The 25,547-nt window shown below is 40.7% G+C and overlaps 3 protein-coding genes across 3 annotated transcripts; 1 reads left to right on the plus strand and 2 right to left on the minus strand.

The window, feature by feature from the left end:
- Nucleotides 1-220: 220 nt before the first annotated feature.
- Nucleotides 221-1,429, minus strand: cdca5 (cell division cycle associated 5). Its single transcript, XM_026300867.1, has one exon. The coding sequence runs from the start codon at nt 1,308-1,310 to the stop codon at nt 528-530; it is 783 nt and encodes a 260-aa protein (XP_026156652.1). The 5' UTR covers nt 1,311-1,429; the 3' UTR covers nt 221-527.
- A 27-nt stretch (nt 1,430-1,456) lies between these two features.
- psmb2 (proteasome 20S subunit beta 2) lies at nt 1,457-10,637 on the plus strand. The gene is made up of 6 exons (XM_026300868.2): nt 1,457-1,670; nt 2,145-2,267; nt 2,412-2,482; nt 9,449-9,611; nt 9,935-9,984; nt 10,443-10,637. Exons 1-6 carry the CDS (start codon nt 1,580-1,582, stop codon nt 10,542-10,544), a joined length of 600 nt encoding a protein of 199 aa, XP_026156653.1. The 5' UTR covers nt 1,457-1,579; the 3' UTR covers nt 10,545-10,637.
- A 3,580-nt stretch (nt 10,638-14,217) lies between these two features.
- tfap2e (transcription factor AP-2 epsilon) lies at nt 14,218-24,044 on the minus strand. The gene is made up of 7 exons (XM_026300417.1): nt 23,835-24,044; nt 22,169-22,612; nt 20,210-20,264; nt 17,133-17,364; nt 15,914-16,032; nt 15,313-15,451; nt 14,218-14,740 (listed from the first exon to the last, which is right to left on the minus strand). The coding sequence occupies exons 1-7, from the start codon at nt 23,859-23,861 to the stop codon at nt 14,479-14,481; spliced, it is 1,278 nt and encodes a 425-aa protein (XP_026156202.1). The 5' UTR covers nt 23,862-24,044; the 3' UTR covers nt 14,218-14,478.
- Between the last annotated feature and the right edge of the window lie 1,503 nt (nt 24,045-25,547).

Raw genomic sequence — 25,547 nt, forward strand, 5'->3', positions numbered from 1 at the left:
TTATACTATAGCTCTTTAACTGTGTTCCTTGCAGATGTTTCATAGTTTACAAACTACAAATTCAATCAACCACTTTATGACAAAAACTGGAAGTTAATTAAAATATTCAATGCTAATTTAAGAAGAAACTTACATAATTAAACCGTCATTCCTTGTCACACAGGTCAAAACAAACAAAACAGCATCTTTAAATGTGTTTCAATAACAATCAAAACAGGAACATGCTTTAGGTTTTAATTTCGGACCATTTCTAAACTCCACATTTGTATATGACTACATTATGTGTTGATAACGCCACACAGTGAGTTTACCAACATTAAGACAATTTAAACCAACCAAACTTGAAAGACAAAACTGTGAGAATTTACAATAAAAATATACAAAACTTGAATGTTTTCAAAAAGAAGTATTGAAACATTTGTGAAGTGTTGTCCTCATAGAGTACCAGTCTTTTCAGCAGGTCAGTGACAAAAATGACTTGCCATGAGTGATTCCTTCAGCCTGTCCAAGTCTCTCAGCCTCACATTTTACTCTATGACCAGCTCAAACTCCTCTGCCTTCTCAAACTCTGCGTTCATCTTAGCAGCCAGAGCATCCAGCTCTGTGTTGTCTATCTGCTGCACCTTCTTCCTCCTCCTCTTCTCCCTCACCACAGACACCCCGGGGATATTTGGATCCGGTTCGGGAAAAGCTGAACCACAGTCCTCCGCCTCAAGCAAACTCGTGAATGAGTTCAGACCAGACATGGATCCGGAAACTTCCAGACCGGTCTTGGATTGCCCGACTACCCGGACCACCTCAGGGGTCTTCAGCTTCTCAAAGCCGAATAAAGTCTCACGAGAGTTGGGGCTGTTGAGGGACTTGTCGCTGAGCCGGCTATAGGACCGGCGCACTTTATGGGACCACACCTCGTCCTCTGGATCCACCGCCGGCTGCTGAGGGCAAGAAGCCGATGGTGGGGAGGGGATGATCGGTGAGGGCATCGCGGCCTTCTTCTTGGCCGAGGAGGAGCCCCGACGGCCCGGGACAGAACCTGGAGTGGAGACTTTCTGCCTTTTCTCCTGTCTGTCTTTGGACTCCGACAGCCTCGGCGTGTTCTCTTTGTTATTCTCAGAGGGTGCAACTGTTTTCCTGGGCGCTATTTTCCTCACCGTGATGGAGCGTTTAACGGAGACGGCACCCTGCGCCATTTTGTTGTCAGCTTTTACATTTGACTGGAGAGAAGCACTCAACCGCGGTGACCGTCTTCTCTGCGAGCCGGTAATATTGGTCGACTCTGCTATTTTGCTCCGAGGCGTTTCTTCGTTCATTCTGATGCTTTCCTTTTGAAATATCCAATTCTTCTTAGAGAAACTTTAAAATCGGTGCTGAAAATAAACACAACTCCGACACACACAACAACCGCAGCCCGCTCAAATCGCCCGCCCGAGTCGCGTAGAAACAACGGAAGCGTGTTTTCCCGTTGACGTCAGTTCTCTGCGCCACCAATCTCAAAGTTTTGCTGTGTAATCCGTGGCTCAGAGACCTCTACTGTATTAAGAGACTCCGCAGATATTCTAGCTCATAGCTAACAAACACAATGGAATATTTGATCGGTATTCAGGGACCGGATTTTGTCCTCGTCGCTGCAGATAATGTGGCAGCCAGCAGCATCATTCAGATGAAACACGGTATGACAGCGTGCTAGCTTAGCATTAGCAATTCAGCCGGTTAATGTTGTTAGCTAGGTTAGCACACAGTCCTGGTTTCATAGCTCTTGTTCACATTAAATCCGAATTTTGCTTGCAAATAAACCCTAAAGCTTTTCTTCTTTATTGTAGTTATATGTGACTTTACATAATTCCCCACCATGTAACGTATCGCTTTCAGTGTCACTGACAGCTAACAAAGCTAATAGTAGCTAATTTGTGTAGTAGCGTTATAGAGTTATTTATGTTTTCGCACATTTTTGGCATTTTTATTTGTTCTATACTTAATAGCCGCCACATTAAGAGTTTGCCATGTTCTGCTTGGAAATATGAAAGTCACTGTGTTTCTGGTACTGGCTGTTTTACAGCAGGTTTTTAGCAGTGAAAGTGAAAGTTAACGCTGTTAGTCAGCAAATGGCCACTTAGCTGCATCATTCATTCACTCCTGTTTTCCAGACTATGACAAGATGTTCAAACTCAGTGAGAAGATTTTGCTGTTGTGTGTGGGAGAAGCAGGAGACACGGTGCAGTTTGCAGAGTACATCCAGAAAAATGTTCAGCTCTACAAGATGAGGAACGGTAAGCACCTCACAGATGATTTATTTAATCTAAAACACATGGCGGTTCGGTGCCTTTTCTTAGTATCCGGTATGTTGTGAGGAAACATATAACTTCTAATGAAGCATTGTGTCTGATGGTATATTTTTGCTTCCAATTCTTTAGGTTATGAACTCAGTCCATCAGCAGCAGCAAACTTCACAAGAAAGAACCTTGCAGATTACCTCCGGAGCAGGGTAACTATTTCCTTACACCAAAAAACACAATCAGTTTTTATTTAAAGTAAATCACCCAAAAATAGAATAAATGTTATTAATATGAGCAAAATCTCTTTTTTTTTTTGGTAATTCACATAAGTTGCAAACTCTTTGTAGTTTTATCGACAGAAAAATCTTAACTTAGTGAACTTGCATAGATGACAGCACTTATACACATTATTGCTGATAGAAATTCTAGCTGTTGAGCAAGGAGTTGTTAAATTTCTTAAAAAGCTATGAACACTTCATTTTTGGCATTTGTTATATCTTTTGTTTGACATGTGCAGTAGAAAATTTGATCATTCAGAATAATTTGTTCCTGTCGGCACTAAGCTTATCTGAGTTGTATTATTTTTTACTGCAAGTCTACTTTCCATAAAACAGTGATAGTAACTTTTATTTCATGTTTTCCTGTGCCCTGGGAAAATAGGGTCTTTTTTAGTGAATGTGATGTGATGAGAGGTTTGACTATAATCATAACCAAAATAATTGGTTTAGTGTAGTAACACATTTTCTTAAGTGAACCTTTTTGCTGCACACTATAACATTAAAAGTTGATGTGTTTTATGAGTTAACATTATACTGGGTCCTCAAAGCAGATATCCAGTGGTATTAGAGCTCTGACTTTGATTAATCTGTTGATAGGCTCATATTTATTAATATATTTCCAGAAAGTGTGAAGTAATGTATTAAATGTGACAGAGGTTTGTCCCTGATACTTCATGACTGCAGCACTGCCTTTCACCCTGACTGCACAGTTCCTCTGGATATATTATCAGAATACAAAAAAACTTCTCAAATGCTAAAATGTAATCACAACTGTCATCTAAAGGTGCAGAGTTGTAAAAGCAGTAAGTCATCACATGTTAGAAACTGGAGCTGGGATAAAGTTATGCATTGTTGATCAGCTTTCTGTTGACCAGTCAATTAATCCTTCTGCATATTTCGAATTTATTTTTACTTGTAGTACAAGGCTGCTAAAACCTAGTTGATTCACAAAAATGACCATCAGCAATTTTGTTAATTAATTTATCATCACATATTCCCCAGTTCGGTTATGTAATTTCTCAATTTTCTGTGTTTTGACTATTCTCACATTTTCACAGTTTTCTGGTGTGAATCGTTGCTGTACCATAATTTCTATTAGTGTTTGCATGTGCAGTTGCTTGTGTTTTACTGCCAAGATGTCTTTGCTTCTCATATTTGTGCACTGTGGCTCTTGCACTAATTTGTTAAGAGTAGTGCAGCCGCTGCCTGTCACAATAGCAGAAGGGTGAAAATAATTACAAAAAACAATTAGTGTGGCAGGGAAGGGAATGTGGGACACATCGAACGGGGGATAGGGGCAGAGCAGCAGCAGGCGGAGGGGGAGGAGGAGTGGGGTCTCAGGGGAAAACAACCAGGCCCAGTAGACAACACCACACAGAGCAGAGTGTGAGAACGAGTAGGAGTCAACATACACACAAATACAATATACATGGACACAGAGGGTCCTATAGGATCAGGATCAGTTTTTTTTCCCTCTGAAGGTTGTACATGTTGTGGAGGATAGCATTTATATTCATGTCTTGCCATAAGCTGCAAGTGTATCGTTATTTTTGTGCCTCACGGTTATGAATTTGGTTTTATGAGTGCAGGATTTACTAATGCCACGTTCTCAGGAGTGCTCAGAAACTGAAGGAGTAGCACTTTCTCCTCTGCATCCCACACCTTCCTCCAGCTATGCTCTTTTCACATTCATCAACCTCCAGAGTACACGGACATTTGCAAATTATGTTGGATAAACTGATTTTTTTTTTTTTTTTTTTTTATGGTGCTTTTCCTGTAGAACATCCTGAATATGTAGAGTATATAATGTCTTGCCCATTTGAATGTGAATCAGGGTAAAAGAGCATCTGTTTTTAAGTCTTGAACAGTTTAAATTTTAAGTAAAAGGAGAAACCAGCTGTTGTCAGTAATTCTTCTGTTTGAAGAAATGTATGAAGTATGTGCTGCAAGAGACATTTAGTGTGGTTATTCTTCCACGGCTTTAGGGCTGCAACTAACTATTATTTTCTTTATTGGTGAACCTGCCAGTTACTTTTCAAATTAATTGACAAAAAAAACACCCATCCAAATTTTGCAGAGCCCAGGGTAACATCTTTTCAATGCTTCTAGTCTTTGACTGGTAATCCAAAGCATTCAAGATATCCAGGTTATAGGAATGAAAACAAAGAAAAGCAGCAAATTGTCATGTTTGAAAATCAGTCAGTTTTGGCAGTGACTTTAAAAAATGACTGATAAGATGATAAATCAATTAGTCAAATAGTTTCAGAATGAAATTCTGTCAGTCAATTCACTTAATTGTTTCAGCTCTATATGAAATGATAATTAGAACAAAATTACTTTTACCACACATAATGTCACCAAAAATGTAAAATATAATCATTTGCATAGTTCTCTTGCTTACATATACATTATCGCTGACCTTTAAACCTGAAATGTGGTTTCTCTGGCAAGGATTAAACCCATTTTTGACCGAAGAGTATTTAATGTAGAGTAGCTAAAACATTGGATTGTGCTCACCTCTTGTCTGGGGTACTGGCTGCATATGTTGGAATTTTTTCAATTAGTCTGATTAAATCATTGCAGATTAAAGTTTAGCCTAGACAGAAAGGAAAGATAATGATCTGCTCTTGTATATCAAATCTGTTGTTTTTTCCTGCCATCCTTAAATCATTCAGTACCCCCCCCCCCCCAGTGTGCCAGTGTGATCCCACTGGCGTGTCCAGACCCCTAGGTTAAGAATCACTGGCTGATAAATTAATCAGTGCTATATTGTTAATTCTGATGGCCTTATTCCTGGAGGATAAATTACAGATGAGTCCTTTAGTCTGAAAGATGTCGTACCCCAGTGGCTGCAGACCTCTGGGAGGTGTAGTTAGCTGAGCGCAGAGCAAGCGAAACCTTGCTCACATATGACTATATACTTATCAGCCTACCGTCCAGAAAAACAACTTCACTAACCTCTGGAGTACTGCATTCACTCAAGCTTTGGAGAGCAGACAAAGAAAAAAAACTAGCGGTAAGCATAATCACCTGAGGCCTTGACTCTGCTGCATGCACATCAGTAATGATACACATGAAATTCACCACAGAGCAAAACAACAACTGCAAAGTTTTAGGGGCATATAAACTCAGCATCTGCTCTGCTTCAGTTTGCTTTATTTTCCTGCTTCATGAACTGTAATATATTTGTGCAGTGAAGATACTGATTAAATTGGTAGATATTGAATTGACAGGTACAACCATGTGGTGGCCATAAATGTTTAGCTGGGTTGTAGATGCAGGGGGCTGAGACATGAGGTAAAACCGATAACTGGTAAACTCAGCAGAGGTGACAGCTTTAATAAATATCATGTTTTTTTTAAAGATATTTATGTAGACGCCTAAAAGCCTTAAAAGTCATCTGAATATCCATATGAAAGTGGATGTTTGCTGGAGTAAGGAACATTTTGTTGATGTGTAAGTGTCTTTTTTTTAGTTTTTGTATAAGGCCGAAGCAACAGTTTGCCTTAGCGCTGTGGTGATCCACAGCTGGCCCCATATGGGTTTGTAAAATATTTTTTAGCACGGGCACACAGTGGGCACAAATAATTACTGGCACCATATTGCACACGGCTCCCCTGCTCCTGCACAGATGAACAATTAATACAGCAGATTGAGGAGAAATGCCAATAAAGAGAACATGCCCTCGGGCAGGGTGCAAAAATAGGGGGAGGGATGGAGAAGAAGAGATGAGAGGGAGGAAGGAAATAAGGGAGTGAGTGCTGGAAAATGGAAGACGAGAGTTTGGGGATCAGTTTGTGGTGGGTTTTTTTGTTTGTTTGTTTTGTTTTTTTTTGCAGCATGACTTTAATTTGTCACAACTAAAGCTGGTTTTATATTCAATCCAACTCCGCCAGTGTCTTAAAGGAATTTGGCATTTTTGAAAAAGGCATACTTAATTTGTTGCTGTGAGTTACATGAGACGATTGATAGTCTCTCACTTCTGTACAGTAAATATAAAGCTACAACCAGATGCTGCTTAGTTTAGCTTAGCATAGAGAGTAGCAACGGGGGAATCGGCTAGCCTGGCTTTGTCCAAAGGTAAATCTGACTACAAGGATTTCTAAAGCTCACTAATTAACACAAATGCTGTAACAATTAGTTTGTTGATGAAAAGAAAATTAACAAGGAGCTATTTTGGTGTGTGATTGTCTAAGTAGGTTTCCAAGCAAAAATGCCATCTTGTTTGATGGGTCTTCTTAGATGTGACAATTTGTCTTAGTTGTAGTAAAACGTGTACCGTTGGGTATTGGGCTGTTGGTTGGACAAAACAATCCGTTTGAAAATATTATTTGGGCTGTAGCAAAATATAATGAGGACGACTGGATGATTAAATGATTAATCAAGAAATAAATCTGCAGATTAAACGATAATGAAAATTGTTTGCAGCCTTAATTAACAGGGTGTATTGTAATTGTTAATCGAGTTAACATACATTTTGGGGTTTTACCAGGAGGTAATGTGAGATAGTATTTTTTTTTTTTTTTTTGGACAGGCTGGTTTAACAGTGTCAAGATAAGCAACCCAGCTCCAGCTTCATACCAGAGTAGTATCTATCTTTGCATCTGATGCTCGTCAAGAATGCAAATGATTTTTCCCAAATTGTCAAGCCAGGTGGAGTGGGTTTGTGTCTGAGCGTGATGGTAGTAACATACAGGTGAAGCTTTGTTTGGCTGAGAGCGAGAGCCACGTGGGGGGTAAAGCATGATGTGTATTGTGTTTTCATGTGAACCTGGGTGTGAGTTCAGGTGCCTGGGTTAACAAGATGCCTGATTCCCTCTGAGGTGACATGGGAAGGGAAGGTTATTTTGCTGCCAAGTCCATATTATTGTTATATTGTAACCAGTGAGACAGGTGTCTGGTGGGTGGGGGTGGTGCCACTGGGGTGTTCACAGTCTCACGGAGGAGTTAAAGCGCACACACACACACACACACACACACACACACACACACACACACACTGAGATATTCATCCCGAGATTCACGCCCGTTGTTTACACTCATGAACACACTTTCTCTTTCTCACATGTGTGTGTGGGTTTAAAACCATCGTTAACACACACACACACACTAAAGCCTAATCCTCTGGGACTATAACGATCATCCCTAACACAGAAATAAGCGAGTCAGTTGAGAGATCAATTGAATGAGGAGGGCAGGTGTGCACATCACAAATCGCCTGGTGTCATGAATCCTATTTGCCTCCCTGCATGACGGAGAATGCAATATAATAAATTTCTTCTTGTATTCTAATCAAAAACCCTGCACTGATTTTCCCTCCATCAAGAATTTAGGCCATAAGTTGTTTTGAAATCCAAAATATTCCCTAGCTTGAAAGGGAATTTTTTTTTTAAAATGAGGAACAGTGGCTCGCAACAATGAAGAGAGAAAATTAGTGGAAGAAGAGAAGAGGCTGGAAGCGCAAAAAGATGTAATTTAAAAAGAGAGGAGGGGGAGGTAGGGGCAAGAGAAACGACTTTAGAAGTTTTTAATGAGCCCTGGCGCTACTCCAGGGCACAGGGTGAGGGCGACGGAGAGGGGGAAGGGTGGAGGGAGGCAGCAAAAGAAGAGCAGACTAGCTGCGTTGGGGGCGTGACGGAGGGAGCAACAGGGGTGCTGACTCCCAGCAGATGTCACACTGCCAGTGACACCCTGGTTTTTACCCCCCCGCCACACACACGCACACATACCTCCTCTGTCCTGTGACACCGTTTCACCTTTCCTCTGCCTCCGTCAGTCTCCAGCCTCCCCTCTCTGTGCTCTCTCACTTCAGCCTCAGTGTGCATCTCCTTCTCTCTCTTGTTGCTGCTCATGTGTTAATGTTGCCGCTGCGTGTCACTCCATCTCTTTCCTGAGCTGAAAAATCAAAGTCGATAATGAGGAGCAATTTGGTTGGTGGAAGTTGAGAAAGAGAAGTTGTACTTTTCAAGTGGGGATTTGTTTTGTGAACTGGTTGATGAAACGGGTTGTTCAGGTGGACCATTATGTGAGAGGAAGTGCAGGAAGTCTGGTGGTAGTGGTAAAATCCTCACGTTTACAAATCCAGACAGGGTTCATTGAACAGTCATTGAATGTCTATAGTGACTCTGGAGACATCTCAACTTCACTTCAAGTTGTCAGCACTTTGTTATAATAGTGTTTGTGAAGACAGGTCAAGCTAACGGTCAGATAACAGTAAACAATCCAGGATTTTTGGTGGAATTGTCTATTTATATGTCTAAAAATTGTCAGATGCCAAAACACTTAAGAGGTTGTTATAAGACTACTACTCCAACTGCCTTTCAGCTCAAACATGAGATAAAAAATGCAGCATTCACATTCCAAAGGGATCCATCCAGGAATTGGCACTGGCATATATGTGATTGGGCAGCCCAGCAAGTTGCCAGATGAGTTAATACAGGTTGAGTCAGGCTGCATGAGAGGGCTGTGTTTTTTACACAGGACTGAGGTCGGTGTGAACACTGCCCAACAAATAAAGCTGGAATCGAAAGTGAAGGATCCAGTGTTTTTTGGTGTAAAACATTTTTTAGACCCATATAGGCTGATGCCATGATTGATACAGATTTAAATGTTTCATTAAATTGCCAATAACCCTGAAAAAAACAAAATCAGCCTGATAGCTGAAAGCAGTAATATGCAGGTATGTGTGTGCATGTTCTTTTTTTTTTTAGACAGTTTGTCTACAGGGTTCACGTAAACATAAAAAGTGGCACATGACTAAATGTTCTTAGGTCGGTAGTAAAAATAAAAACAAAACAAAATGATACCAGTACTAGTCCACATTCCCAGTTATCAAGTTGTAAAAAGCCTTGTTATGGATATGGATATTAGCTTCACTCCCTCCTCCTTTCTCTCCAGACTCCGTACCATGTGAACCTGTTGCTGGCGGGCTATGATGACACAGACGGCCCGGGTCTCTTCTACATGGACTACCTGTCTTCCTTGGCCAAGGCCCCCTTCGCTGCTCATGGCTACGGAGCCTTCCTCACTCTTTCCATTCTTGACCGCTACTACAGACCAGGTCAGTGCAGAGAAATGCCTCGTGCAAGTTTTTGGCTGTTTATTGTTCCTGTGAGACAAACTGGGAAAGCAAGAAAAAAATGCAAAGTGCAGAAGTTACGGAGTAACGGTGTATAATTACATTAGGAAAAAAATGTATTTTTTAAACTGTATCCCTGATGCCTCTGGAAACTATAGTCAGTTTATCATCATGCACCTCACTAGATTTTTCTCCCCAGAATCTACTTAAGATCTCTGTTAATGAAAGATGTTTTGTAAGTCTAATTTTTGTGTTTAATTCATGTTTCTGCATTCCCACGCTCACTCTTCTGTTTTTTGTTTTAGATCTGACCCGGGATGAGGCAGTGGATCTGCTGAAGAAGTGCTTTGAAGAAGTGAGTTTCAGTAGTTACATTGTCTTCTTTGTGTGTGTATATACATATACTGTTAAACGGTAACTTTGCTTTGCACATTTTTAAGTGTTCTCTGTGGAAATTGACCAGAAAGTGGACACTTGGAGTTTGCAAATACAAATGTACAACATAAAACCACCCAAAGATTTTATATAAGCTTTACTAAGTATGAGAGAGATAAAATTAAAAAAATAACACAGGATTTTTGGAGCCATTGTGAGTTGGTACACTTGATAAATAAGTGCAGGTGGGAGACATCAAAAATGCATCAAAAACATTTTCTATGTGAACTGGCCTTTAGCTTGTTTCACTGTTTTCCTTTCTCACTCTGCTCTGCTCCTTTTCTGCTTGTGCTTTACTTGACTATATGTCTGTTCTGCTCGTTTGTGATTTAATTTTAATATTTCTTCCCATGTCTTGTCTCTTTCTCTCTCCTCCAGCTGAAGAAGCGCTTCATCCTGAACCTCCCCTCCTTTAACGTCCGTTTGATTGACAAGGAGGGCATCCATGACCTGGAGAAAATCACTCTTGGTGCCAAGTGACTGCTCACTTTTTTTTTTTCTTTTTTTTTTTTTTGTACTATTGACCTTTTGCTCTTTCTGTTCCAATAAAAGTGACACGTAGTTGAGATACAAGCTCTTTGTCCCTGTGGTGCTTTCTCATTGCTCTCCAGTCTACTCATCTGCACGTAGAAAGAGAACAGCCTCCTGGCTGTGTGCTTTTGCACTCGGTGGGTGAGTGAGTGTGTGTGTGGGTACTCGTACACGTGTAATAAAACATGCATGGATACTGGTGTGTGTATATATATATATATATATATATATGGCATTATTTAAAAAGAGGATAAAGAGTTTTCATAGAGACTTTATCTCTTCTCACGTGACCCAACTACATACAAATATTGGCAAATTAATTGTGAAGTCAAATATTCAAGGTAAGTTTAATTATTGTTTACCGCTATATTGTTTAGCATCACAACAAAAATCACACGATCGATGACTAAACATAACATGGACAAAATTTGCAGAACTAACGAATCAGGTTACATGGAAGAGTTCTGATTGTGATTCAGGTTCTGTACATAGGCAAGGTTGTCAAAAATAAATCCAGGTTAGATTCAAGAAATACATTTATTTTAATGATGTACTTACTCTTCCTTTGCACTGTCTAATGCAGCACCAACTAAACCAAAACACCCACTGAATTTGAATACGTTTCAGATGCAACCTTTATTCACCCAAACTTTGGAAACTTGAAAGTTTTTTTTTTTTTTTTTTTTGTGACAAGTTGGGTGTCAATAAATATTCCCTCACTAACAGAAAGGCCACTGCATTCTGAGACAGCCATTGTTGAAAATGTAGAATCACAACTTATTTTGTGAGAGGAGTTATGTTGGTTTGAGTTCAAACTGTTTAGTTTATAAACATTTTCTCCAAAACAACTTGCAAAATTAATGTGCACCTTCATAAATACTAAGATTTGAGTCCTGGCACTAATGAGTCCCTTCTAACTGAAGAACAAAGCAGCAATCACAGAAATATATGGTATTTGTATAAATTATGACTTTTCTCAGATATATAATATGGATATAATTTCAGTAATTTGGAATGTGAAATTTTTGTTTGTGACATGAAAAAATAACCTGAATTATTTACTAACAAGTAGCTCAAGAAATAATTAAACGTCTTTAATTTTTCCTCATTTCTGTGTTTCAGGAGTGTTACAGTACACAAGCATTCTTACATACAACTAAATGGGAAAACCAGGCCAAGTTGGTAACATCCCAGCTGAATAGGTATGTGTGTGTGTGTACAACGGAGAGAGTCTGTGTGTGGGTGTGTGTGTGTATGGGTGTGTGTGGCTGCATCACCGTCTCCTCTTTCCACCACAGACAGGTGATTAATAAACATTAAACAATCCCTGTTCTCTCAAACACACCGGAATCTGACGGGAAGAGCAGCATATGTTTGCCTGGAGGCAGAGAGAAAGATGGAGAGCGGCCCCGCTGAGTGTCAGATAGATGGAGAGAATAGGGGAAAGGGGGTTTGGGGGGGGTTAGGTTGCAGAGAGGGAGATAAAGGGATGGGGGGGAATTGACACAGGAGGGTAATGAGATGGGAGGAGAGAAAGGGAGATACAGCAGGTAGGAATGAGTGATGTTTGAGACATGTATGTGTGCAGTCCCTGGAAAGCAGTAATTGCAGTGAGTATCTTGTCCTGGTTAAATAAAGTGAAGGACGGCACAGGGGAGGCAGTAGGTGGGAGAAATGAGGAACAGATGGGTTGAGGTGGAACTCAGATGTACGGCTTGTTGGGCACTGGGGGTCACACCGCTGTCGTTCTTCTCCCAGGTACAGTGTTCAGGGCTGCAGCTGTGACACCACCGTCCTCCTGGGCTCCTGCTGGAGCCCTGCATGCATAGAGGGGCCCTGATTTTTTTTGAGTGGCCCCTTGGGGTGCACAAAGCTGATTTGTCCTAAGCCACCATTCAGGCAACTGTGATGAAAAGGGTCAGCCCTTAAGCAAGACAGTCAGTCCCTTCAATCTCCAAAGCTGACTCTGTGCTGATGAGCACTGAATGACAAGTAGACTCACTGATTAGTTATTTAGCAGAAAATGAATCAGCTGTACTTCTGATGCCTATTGACATCTTTCAATTTTGAAGACTTTTTAGAATCAGGATCGAATATATTGCAAAGTGTGTTTGACACAGAAGGAATTTGTTTCTGGTACAAATTCCTGTATCGTTATTGAATAACAATAAGGTCTAATAATACAAAAAGTCTAGCTTTCCTCCTAATGCTGGATTGCTGTTTGGGTAAAACAGGCAGTTTGTAGATGCCACTCTGGGCTCTTGAAAATAGAAAAATAGATTGTTGCACTGCAGTAATTTAGTACTGCGTTCTTTAAGATAGGGATATTACAAAGTGACAAATTAGAATAAAAATGGCAGTAATATCTAGCATGGCTCCAAAAACACTGAAGCCTGTAGGCTGCTTCCCAACTCTGTTGTTAACGTGCTCATAATGACAATACTGATATTTAACATGCTATCATTAGCACAACACACAAATACAATAGATTTCTACAATAGAGGATAATAGGACTGTCATCCCTAATCCAGGTATTTGACATTTGGCATTTGATACCAAAGTTTTGGTCAAATTAAAAGTTTCACCTGATGACGGTGCTTTATAGACTTTTACTACAATTTGTCCTGAGGGAAGCGTGAATTTCAGTATCACATTTCAAGATGATCCATCCAAATTAGTGGTTTCTCTCAAAACCACAACCTCATGGTGGTGGTTTAGTTATAGACTGATGGATATAAATATAAAATATAAAAAATAGACTTAATCAAGCAATCAAAAAAATAGCAGATGAATCAATAATGGAACTAAGTGTTCATTGCAGCCCAAGCCATGACTTTCTATTGAAGTGAGAATAGACTTTGCCTGCAGATATTAATAAAAAAAAAAGTCATTATTGTGAGAGACAGACTGGAAACATTAAAATAAAAACACAATAAAAGAAAATAAATGTCTATTATTTCCTTTGAATTTAGAAGTAACTTAGTGTGTTGCAGTCAAGGGTGCCTGAAGGTGCCATTACAGTTTATTGTTCTGATATTTCAGATGAAAACATAAAAACACACTGATGAAAGTCAACCGATCACTTCTTAATTCTTTAATAATATATTACATTTATGCTGTAACACAATAATTAATAACAACAGTAATAACATTAATAATAAACATACACAGAAAGTACAAAATGATTTGCATTATTTTCTTAAGTTACCAACACATAGTACTTCAAAATAAAAGAAAAGAAATCTCCTTTAGCTGCCTTTGCCTCCTCCTGACCCTACCATGAGAGAACCCAGAGAACTCAATTTCCCATGACCACCCACTATGAAGAACTACATATGGTAGCTGTGCTTGTCCAATCAGGTGCTTAAAAAGTCTCCCAAAGTTCCAGAGGAGCAAAGAGCAGGTTTTTGTCTTGGATATGGCTTACAACACTTCCCAGATGAGTTCAGTCCAAAAAACGTTGTGTTTAAGAGAATCTGTGTGTGACATTGATGAAGGCAGGGGCTTCAAAGACACAGGTAAAGGTGACATGTTTACCAAAATAAATAAGGAGTAAAAATAAATAAAACCATACTGCCATATGTAGGAACTCATCCTGCAGAGATGTTTTGTAGACGCCATCATGACACAAACCAGCTAGTGAGAAAAGAGGTCCATGCGTCTTTTCGATTGAGGTGGTTGTAGACACACATTACAGCAGAGATATCATCACAAACCCCGCCTCCTCAATGAGAGGGGCCGCAGGGGTTTCTGGGAGGTAAAAGTCTCAGTCTTTATCCTGAGGGCAAAGGTAAAGATGCAGAGGGACATGAGTCAGTCTTTGCCCTCTCTCTCTTCCTTTTTGCCTCTCATCCATCCGTCCACACGTCAGCCTGTCCTCCCTCTATTTGCGGTGCTTCATCTCCTTGTCGTTATGGCTCTTTCCTCCACCTTCTCCTTTGTCCAGCATTTTGATTGCCTCCATCAGGTAGCTCTGGAAGGCGGAGAGTGCAGCACAAATGGCGGGAGCACCAAAGCCGTGGGTGAGCAGGCTGAAGTGGGTGAGGCTTCCCTGGACACCGGGCTCCAGGCAGGGGGTGGGTCGACTGCTGCCCAGTGGAGAGCGGTCCTGGGACATCAGGTCCATAAATTCCTTGCAGATCTCCCTGAGAGGGTGAGAGATGAGGCGTTAGTGTGGTATTAAGACATGCTGGGACTTTTAGCACTACTGTAGGTTTAGTGTTAAAGACTGTTTTGTCTTCAGGAAAAATAATTTAAATATTGTTTTCCTTTTAAACCCTATGTACAGCACAGTGTGGAAACATTAACTTGCATCCAGCACTGGATGTGCCAAATGATAGGTCTGGAGCTTTATTATTGTCAACAAACTTCACGAAGAAAACCCAAAACCAATCATGTATTGATCCTCCAGACATGCTGCCCTAAATATTCTCAACTTGACTTTATTTTTAACTTTATTTATTCACCGGTGCATCCAACCCACTGGCTGGAAATAGTCTCCGACAATAATCTCTTTGAACAAGGTTAGCTAAAATCCAGTTTTAGAAATGAAAGTATATAAGTGCGGCCTGTTTATAAAGGCTTTCCATCTTCAGTGATTAGCACAGACTGGTTGGGGACATCAGCAGATGTTGAGGAACATTCTTGGTTGTGGTCTCCATATGAGATCTGTTGGTAATATTGCCAGATTGTGGAGAAGTAGGGACGAGCCACTCACTTGGTGGCGAGCAACATGCTGCGTCGCGTTGGCAGCTGGTCGGGCTCGCTCTGCCTGCACAGATACTCAGCAGTGGCTCTGGCTGGAAACTCTGTCTCACACACGTAACCAAAGTCCCGCGCCAGGTGGACGGCCTCACCTGCAGAGACACAGCAACACAGTGAGACTGTGTCTGATAAACAAATAAATCAATACGAAGAAGAATAAGGAAAAGAAGCTACTACTTCTGTGTGTTTTTAGGAGTCAGAGGCCGGTGCTTCAGTTAGATTTTATATCAAGTAATTATCCATATAAATGTTTTTAAATGATACACAGTGCGGCTCCTTGGGTTGAGTCAGCTCAGGGCAAACTCTGCAGCCATTTTTCTCACTTTCACAGCTCTAACAATTCACTGCTTTTTGGCTTTGTGACGCAGCCGCAGCCTCAGCTTTTCAAATGACACCCTCCACGTGTGTGTGCAAATGCACGCAGGCAGCCATCCATGCTATGACCGTTTATTTATGTCTGCTCATGCGAAGATATTTCCATGTGAATATGTGTCTCTATCTGTCAGCATATATGCAGGTCACTGTATATGTGTATGTGTGTGTGTTGTCCCTACCCTCCACTAGAGATGTTAGGAGAGTGACGTTGGCTGCCTTGCGTCGCCCGGCGGGCAGGTTGAGGCCAATCTTCTCCAGACGCTCTCTCAGACACCGGCCACCATTCTTTGACTTCGCCCTGAGGGGAGACAGAGACAGAGAGAGCACTTTTTAGTAGATGGTCCTTGTGTGTGTGTGTGTGTGTCCTACCCAGTGTCTGTTTGTCTTTATGAGTTTTGCTGTGGTGTGTTTGTGTGTGCCTCTATCTCTATATTATGTTGGATCTGTGTGTGTAAGCTGAAATCTCCCTATGTTCCCTGTCAACAGTGATAGCGTCTTGTATTTCAGGATGTTTTGTCTTTAATCCTTCAGCTTTTGCTTTACTTTCCTTTGCTTGTACTAATCCCTTAATTATATGTCTGAATTTAAAAATATTAAATATATATCCATCCAAAAATATTTATTGATAGCAGTTGCAAAACTAGTATCTAGATACTTAAGCAATTTTTCTTTTACAAAATTACATCAAATTTATAAAATAAGTGTTTATTTTATATGTAAAATCTTAATTTTCTAAGTAATCACTAACTATTGCTCTGTTAGAATAAAAAGAAAAATTGTTCCCAGTATTAAAATAACTGTAAAATACAATCTTACTCGTAGTAGCTCAGAGTGATCAGCAGTGATGTATCTATCTGCTGTGAAGGGACTGGCTTTTTAGCGTTTACTACCCTTTGGATCTTTTAATTATATCCTCTTAAAGTATTTCAGCCTGCAACCCACATCATAAAGTTGTTCTCCTGCCCTGAGGCTGTGGTTCATTAAAGCACATTGCTTCTCTTGTGATTTAGTCCCATGACCCATTTTGGGTCCTCAGCCCCATCCCCATAGTTAAGTTAAAGTGATCTTATTCTGAAAAGCTTCATGGTAAAAAAGGCACAAAGGTCGTCATGGATGGAGCAAACAGTGGAGAACAAAGGATGTTTACACCAACGTTCATGTGGTTTCACACATTTTTGTACAAACTCATCTGCATCCCATGTTTAAAGGTGCAATATGTAGATTTTTAACATTAGTCTAGCATTAGTCTCTTATTATCATTGTATAACTACATATATATATATATATATAAAACTGTAGACAATGTTGTGTTTGATTTGATTTTAGGCCTTAGCATCCTAATGCAGCCTCAAAAGTCATCTCTAAAACTACACCTCTCGCTCTCTGTCTTGCTCTTACCTGCGGAGGACTCCACCCAGCAGGGACGCGTTGAGGCACTCAGGCGGAGAGAGGCGTCGCTGCACCTCCCCGACCGTCACCTTGTATTTGGAGGTGGAGCTGAGCAGTGACAGGCGACCGGGCACAGAACAGAAAACCTCAGCTGGATTGGACACGGTCCCCACTCCGAGACCCTCCTTCCCGATGGACAGGGCCGACAGGGAAGAGCCGTTCAGCTTGGACGGGATAGGAACTGAAGATGGATGGTTTAATAAAGAGGATGGAGAGAAGTAGAGGTGAGAGAGGGGGACACATGAAGGAAGATTTCTGTTTTTTTTTACATGCACACATGATGGGATTCACCCTATTTGCATTAACTGGGTCTTATCAGGAAAAGTATGAAAATCAAAGCTAGGAAAATTTTAATGGCAACAAAAACCAGACCCAGTGATAAAAGCAGTAATGATGAATAAACATGAATATACATCATCAGTGGCGATAGTGTTGTGTGAATGACTGAGTGACAGTGCGCTGCTCCTAATCTATTCAGTGTAATGCTCTCCCCTGCGTTGACAGCTCTAATTCTGGGGTGCTGCTTGTTGATTCAGTTGGTTACAGTGCAGGTGTTTGCATTTTTACTGTGCATTTTTAAATAGTTTTATTTCACACCTTGAAGAGCTCAATTCACACTCACTTTTCTGCACTGCGGTAAACTTTGAAGACCGATGGGGTTTTTTGTTTTTTTGTCTGTCTTGTTTTGGATGGAAGGGGAGTTAAGGCCGGTCATCTGAAGGCTGATCCAACCAGAGTTGCCTGAGTTGTCCACAATAGCTGTTGCAGCTGTGGAATTTAATTAGCTTTTAAATTGTCACTTCAGTCGTTATAATGATTCATTTTGGCACAAACACTAGTGTCAGTCTTTGTTGTGCATCTTTTAATGTGTTCACTTGTGTTGAAATTGAGTCTTAAATCCAAAACACCCTGAATCTGCAGTTGCGTGGGCAGACCATCTTAATGGAAAGGCTTTAAAGGAATCAACCCCTTTGTTTTTCTTTTCTCCGCTACTAGATTATCTCACATGAATACAGAAAAAAGATAAGGTACATGTGTCCATCATAGTTGCTTTAGGACTATGGCTCATCCAAAAAAAGATCATTTGTTATTTATATTGTACAGTATTTAGTATCTCTGAAGTTTTTATAAATTCTTCCCCTATGTCAACAGAAGATGAATGGATTTTTCTTTGTTGTGCTGACAACATTGATAAATGACATTTTTTAAAATCCACACAATGTCTTTCTAGAAACAATCCACAGATCTCTGAACAGTTCTTTCTATCAAAGAAATAGTACAGATGAAAACTGTTCAGCATGTTCTATGGAGGGCCCAGTGATGGGAACTGTATCTGGAAAATGGTTGTGCTGTTGCATAGTTTAAATCTAGTTTTTAATGGTCATGATTAGCACCTCAAGTCTTAGAGTACCAGGGAAACATACTGCAATTATAACAATCCATAAATTTGTGTAGTTTGTTTACAGGAATGTGCAACATGTCCCTAAATGTGAAATAAAATCTTTCTAAAACTCATCTGTCCTTTGAATCCAAATGGCTCTACATTCTCACTCTCCTTTTAAAAGTATATCATCTGTATACACTGGGAGGCCGGCTCTACCTCCAGAGTCTGTGGGCAGCGGTTGGCCTCTTAGGAGCGCCCTACTGTGCAGCACAGATTTCCCAAAAATCTCTTAAAATCCCCTCTCTCACAAGGATTCGAGAAAACGGGGGCAGACGAGTCTCCTCAAACACTCTCTCTCCTTTGTCATCTGTCTGCCTTGACTCTTGACTCTTTCTTGCACCTCCCACTCTTTATCTTCCCCCTTTCCTTCCCTATATCCTGTCTTGTTCTGTTCTCCCTATTGGATTTTCTTATTCATGAGGGCTTTAGGTTTGCTCTGCTATCTTGCTCTAAGTTCTTTCCATTGACTCTCACGGGGGTAAATGATCGAATTGAAGTGTTTGACAAAGTGGAATCACCGTCACTACAACAAATGGCTGCTGGTTTGCTGCAGCAACATGATTCAAACCGTTTGATTGAATCTAGAAATGTACAAAAATCCTCTTCAGGGATTTGATTTGGAGAATTACAGCCTTGTTTTTGTAAAAAAAAAAAAAAAAAACAAAACCGTCAGACCGGCCAGGGAAATATTTAAAAATGTGAATGGATACTGTTCATCAATCAGAAAATATGTTTTTCTGGTTTGTATGTGAGAGAACAGTTGTTGAGAGCAAACTGTTAATAATGATTTGCAGGCAGCACTGCACTCAAGTGTCATTGTATCACCCGAAATGAACGAAATCTGATACTCATTCATTTCAGAGCACAGGAGGTGTCATCTTTAGCTCGGTTCTCCAAGTAAATCTTCACTTTCTGTATGCGCCACTACACGCCCGTCTGCCAGGCTTTCTTTGGCTGGGTGAGGTTTCCACAGTATCACACTGCACCAACTACAAATCAACTTGGATTTTCTAATCGTGCCCGTGTGTCTTCTGCCACTCAGTCGGTAATATTAGCACCATCATACTCTGCAAATTTCCCCTCAACTCCTCTTTTATCATGTTCAACTCCCTTTTCTTCTTTGCCCCACTTCTCTTCACTCTAATCTCCCCCCTCACACACACACACTCACACACACACACACACACTTTCTCTCATATGACCATGAACAGTTCATTAAGAATATGTGCCTTTGGGGTGAAGTCTGCAGCTGAGTATTAGAGGACTTCTTGACTTCAAATGAAATAGCAAAACAGAATTATTTATAGTGTGTGTGTGTGTGTGTGTGTGTGTGTGTGCGCGCGCGTGTGTGTGTGTGTGCGCATGTATGTGCCTCTGCATGTGTGTGTATGAGAGCAAGAAAGAGACTGGTGCTAGAGTGCCCCTAAACACAAAAACCCCTTCAGCATGTATAGCACATTATATAGGTGCACACTTAGACACAAATGCACACATGCACTCTCAATCTTTCTCTTCTCTCTTGCCCACTCTCCCACCATCTCTCTTTCTGCCACACACACACACACACACACACACCTCTTACCTTTTTTAATGACAGAGTGGTCCAGGATGCCCAAGGCTGATCCTTCCTCCATTCCCTGTGTCAGACAGACAGACAGTCACTATCATTTATCCAGCCACCTCACACACACGCACACACGCGCACACACACACGCACACACACACAAAGCTTGTCTTTCTGAGGCCCAAGCAAGATGGAAGGTCCAATGTTTAGTTTTCCCTCACAGCAGTGATATGAGCTCTATCCATATCCAAGTAAATAATAAAATCAGTTCCTCAAGTTGAATTAGATGTAGAGCAAAAGGGAAAGCAGGTGGTAAATGATGGAAGCTGTAAGATTATTACAATAGTTTAAACAGTTCATTCATCTTTCTACACAGCTTAAAAAGAAACAGCACTCAAAATGTTAAAATCGTCTAAATTTATGTTTTCATTTAAAAACTTCATGTAGTAAAAATGTTTGATTCATGAATCATTTCTGGACATGTAAAGTTGCCTTTTCTAATTCTCCAGTGCTAATTTAAATATTTACTCAAATGTAAGAAATACTGTGAAAATTTACACGGTTTAAAATACCTGAAGACTTTTTTGATATGTTGTTTTTTAGGATACTTATTTAATATTTTTCAAAAATGTTAATATTGAATTGCACTGGCCTAAAACGTGATTCAGAAACAATCTAGAACGGGCTCCATAGCTGCTGATTCACAGCCTAAATTAAAGCCACTGCAATTTATTTGATCTTTTCATTTACTGAGAATTAAACTGTCTTGCAGCGCGATTCTCGGATGTCTCCTTTGTGGTGAATTTATAAGGGGTTTCAAACGCGAAGGATATAATCCATTAATCAAATAAAGGTCCCGTTGTCAAGTGGGAGCGTTTAACAGTAACATGCCCGGGTTGACTCCTTGCCTGGCGCTGCTCTCCAACGTTTCTTTTCTATTAATGACCGTGCAGATCAATTGGTCTCGCTGTGTTTTTCTGCGAGGAGGCAACAAACAGCGTCTGCAGCTGCACCTGCTGCAGGGGAGCTGACTGCTCAATAAACCATAGAAACTATTCTTCTCCCGAACCTGCAAGAGGCAAAAGGCTGCAGAATGAGCTGAATCACTTTGTCTCTGTGCGAGACATCGGATAATACTGGATGGATGCACAGATGAATAATAAAGTGGCATGTGTCCAAATAAACACGAACTATTACAAAATATATTTAGAAATCGTTTTTTTTTTTTGGAAAGGCTGTAACTCAGACAACTTAGCCGGAGCTCAACATCTGCATTAAATTAAATTAATGTTAAACTCGAAAAACACATTATTGGGCAAAAAGAGACATATTAGAAAATTTCAACAGACCATCGATAATTTTCATTTAAAAACTGGAGACGTCTCTTGATGTATCATTTCTGACATGACTAGAATAAACAGCTATTTATATCTAGATATTGTGAAGAATTTTAGCCCTGGTATATTTAACTATAGATATATACTTTTTTTTTTTCAAGTGCTGAATAACCAGCGAGATACCGTTTCCTTTTTAGACACCAGATAAACCCCAAAAATGATAAATGAAAATTTACATCAACAGACTTAAGGCCTGTGGGCATTTTTTTAATTTAAGAGATAGAAATTTAGAAAATCCATGGAATTTTTAAAAATACAACATTGTACCTATTAATTATTTTTACTTAAACCACTTTTTAAAACGTGGTGTCATTTGGAGGCAAGAGGAAAATGAAAGCTAAATTGCCTTGAGGCCTTGTTACCATCATTCATATGTTTTCTGATCATGACATGTACTTTTGAACAGCTTTTGTATGATATCTGATTATTATAGAGCAAATTAAATAGAGGAAATATACTCATATACTGTGTATACTTTCATATACTTTCTGCGCCCTTGCGTGCCTCTTACGCATTGTCTTTGCAGTGCGCCGCGGCAACAGAGAACCAAGGGAATGGCCGCTAAAGTAAATAAAGTCACCTGAAGATCCTCCAGGCCGTGGTGCCCCAGGTGCATCCCGAGAGGACCGTCCCCGAGTGCGGCAGCCCCTTCCCCGAGACCGTGCAGGAGCCGGGGGACAGCTGGATACTCCCGCCGGGGATCGAGGCTCAGAGCCCGGTGAGACTGTGACAGGAGCCCCCCCTCCTCGGAGCGTGACCTCTGCGAGTGCCATGCCGCTTGCTGATGCTGATGGATGGAGTTGATGGAGGGGTAGGGGTCTGACAGGTGGGAATACGCTGAGTCCTGGCTCTGGGAGTATGGCAGGGAAGACTGCGGATATGGGGGAGGAAAGTACGGAGGCTGGAAGTCGGAGGCCGGAGTGTGGCAGAGTGGCGGAGCCGAGGAATACGCGGCCTGGTTCAGGGAAGACAGCTGAGAGAGGCGCCCACTCGGCGAAGAGCCGCTTAGTCCGTCTGCGCGGTCCTGCAGAAAATCATAAAGTTGCTTCATATCAGAAACTCCAGTCCTCATCAAAGTGTTCTCCCAGATGTGCAAAACTGGACTGAATAACTGAAAAACTGAAGCATAAATTGCAAAAACTAATGAAGATTATGGAGAGATGTATAGAAACTAACTTAAAACAATTTTAACGTAGCACTCAACATCAGTAATAACTGAATAAATAACTAAATATGTCCATTTCATTTAGACGTGTGGAAATAGCAGCAGCGCTTGAAGTGATGCGCACTGGGCAGAAGACGCCTTTGGCACCGCTGTGTCAGAAAGGTCACGGCCACCAAGAAGCTGCACAAAGGACAGGTAACGCACAACAAGGACACTTCTCTAACAGGGAGAGGGGTCCACCTGTAAATAACCTACACTGACCCCAAAAGTGAAAATTAAAGGAAAAGGTTCATTCAGGTTGACAAGGCGCAGAAAACCAAGTGTGATTTAATTTCAGCCTCACAAGTTTGGCCTTGATATAAAACAAATGGCAGCATGTGTGAAAACATGCAGTCCACTAACCTACATTTCTGCTCGCACACATCCTGACAAAATTGGATTTTTGTAAAGCTGGGTCACCAAAATCAATGCAGCTGTGGTGGTTAAAGCACATACGTCACCACAGCGGGCAGCATTTCACGTTTCTAATTTTATTCCTATAAACTTTATATTCAACGCTGTGGTGCTGCACTAGACCACCATCCTCTGTCGCATGTCACAGTTTTCGCAGCGAGTGGACACTTGACTGTCAGTCGGTCTCACTTGCTGTGACACTGTGCAGACAAAGCCCATCTCCACGGACAGATGCGCGGCGCCGCAGCAGTAAACTCAGTGTCAGACAGGCTCAGTGGGAAGTATGAGCAGCTGATACTTCTGATTCTACTAGACAGTAAAAAAAACGAACCAGGTTTACAAGAAACGTGTTTAATTGTAGGCTGAGAATCATAAACAACGACCAATAATCAGTCTAAACTGTCAGTGTCACAGGTGTTAAAATGCAGAACCACTGATTAAATCATCCTCCTTTCTCTCCGCCTCAGTTTACTTGAAATTAGCTGTTTTAAAGTGATAATAGCAAATTGTTCGCGTTTGTTTTTTTTTTACGACAACTGACAGTTCCTAAAATTGTGTTATATCAGTGATGATCAGCAGGTGACCAACAGTCCAAAATGCTCAAAGCGCGCGTCTCTATCAAACTCACCATGGCAGAATAGGTGTGGATTAACATCTGGGCTACTCTCGATACCCCCAAATTTAAAATTCAACAGGATGCGCAGGCTTCCAGCGACTGAAATGTGTCACCAAATGTTCCGAGATTTAATCCAGGCTGCGTTCACGGTCCATTAAACTCAAAGGTGTTATTTACTTTTCCTTATCTCCCTGTTTACGGAACTCTTTACGCACAGATGAAAAGCTGACGCCAGATACAGATACGCGCACAACACACACAAAGTCCTGTAGCCTCTCCATGAGCGCACTACTTATAGGTTTTGCGCGCACCCGGCAGAATGAGGGGAGGGGTCGACAAGGGTCCACATCTCTTAAAGAGATATATTCATTACGTTCATAGACACATTGTACTTTTACATTTGTTTTCTTTAAAAAATTATATATGCTCCAGGTTTTACGCGTCGAGTGCCGCTAAAATATGCGTTTAATGTTTACTTTACAAATATCTTAACGAAAAACACATTTCTATCATGACATTGATATTATCTAATCATTAACATCTACATTTAAAATATTGATGTTTTTACGCACAGGCACCAACGTCATTTGGAGTCGAAATTATGCAGTTTCTTAGTATTAAACCTCAAACAATGTAATTTTCTTCATATCTCACCTGCTGAAATCCACACTGAATCACTCACATGACTGATCTATGAACTGTCGATTATTCAGGTCATGGTCACATTATGCAGTCTTTTCGTGCAACGATGATGCTCTTCTACACAACAAACCTGCAGAAAGAAAACACGTGCCACTGGAAAAAAAGAAAACGATATGGTGCTTCTTTTACCTGGTAACCATCAGTCTTGGTGCGGGATTTCCAGAGCATGCTGCCGCTCAGTCGGTGCCAAAGCTGCAGCCGAGGGGTTAACGTGACGCGTTGGATGGAGCGGAGACGGGCTGAAGGTACAGAGAGGAGTGAGTGAGTTTGAAAGGAGATGCTGGAGTTTGTGTGGATGAGTCAGAGAGAAAAGAGAAAGAGGTTTGGGGGGGTGAAGAGATGGCGGGGTGAAAAAGAAAGAGGGCGGGAGGTGACAAGAGTCGACAGGGGGGTAGCTCAAACTTTTTCCACGGTTGGTACAAGGACTCTAAGACCAGGGATAAGCGAAACGGATGCTCGGTGCCTTCACAAGGCAAACAATCACCAACGTAAATAAAAACGCGTTTTCTTTCTTTTTAATCCGTACATTATTTATTATCACTGTAAGTTTACAGTGTGAAGTGTTGTCAGCCTGAAACGTGAACACAATTTAAACGTAAAAGTAAATAAACATTACATTTAATAGATTGATGGGAAAATGTGTTTTTTGTTGCTCGTTAAGAAAACACTTAAGGTCATTTATTTTACTTACAGCTATGTGGCTATTGTAACAATATATTAATGACCCCGCATTGTCCTTTGTGGTCATTTTGCGGTGGACAGTATGTTATATAAAACATTGCAATGGAACCAAACCGCCCTAATAATCTTAAATAATTCTATCACTAATAATTATATAATTGTTTATAATTCTATATTATTAAACACAAAAGATTTTTGTTGTGATTGATCTGCCCAATAAACTCTGTTAACGTATTGATACGTTGATACTTCACAGCTCAATGTCCAAAAGTCTCAGCGCGCCACCTTCTGGTTACTAAGAGAAGGACACTTAAGGAAAAAGCTTCTCTTCAATCACCTACA

The sequence above is a fragment of the Mastacembelus armatus genome, chromosome 11 (genome assembly GCF_900324485.2).
Source record: "Mastacembelus armatus chromosome 11, fMasArm1.2, whole genome shotgun sequence".
NCBI classification, from domain to species: Eukaryota; Metazoa; Chordata; class Actinopteri; order Synbranchiformes; family Mastacembelidae; genus Mastacembelus; species Mastacembelus armatus.

Coding starts and splice junctions, on each gene's coding strand:
- tfap2e (XM_026300417.1), bottom strand. CDS start 23,861: ATGTTAATCCACACCTATTCTGCCATG. Junction 17,365..20,209: donor CCACTCTGTCATTAAAAAAG/GTAAGAGGTGTG, acceptor ATCCATCTTCAG/TTCCTATCCCGTCCAAGCTG. Junction 14,741..15,312: donor AGCATGTTGCTCGCCACCAA/GTGAGTGGCTCG, acceptor TCACCCTCTCAG/GGAGATCTGCAAGGAATTTA.
- cdca5 (XM_026300867.1), bottom strand. CDS start 1,310: ATGAACGAAGAAACGCCTCGGAGCAAAATAGCAGAGTCGACCAATATT.
- psmb2 (XM_026300868.2), top strand. CDS start 1,580: ATGGAATATTTGATCGGTATTCAGGGACCGGATTTTGTCCTCGTCGCT. Junction 1,671..2,144: donor CATCATTCAGATGAAACACG/GTATGACAGCGT, acceptor CCTGTTTTCCAG/ACTATGACAAGATGTTCAAA. Junction 9,612..9,934: donor TGACCGCTACTACAGACCAG/GTCAGTGCAGAG, acceptor TTTTTGTTTTAG/ATCTGACCCGGGATGAGGCA.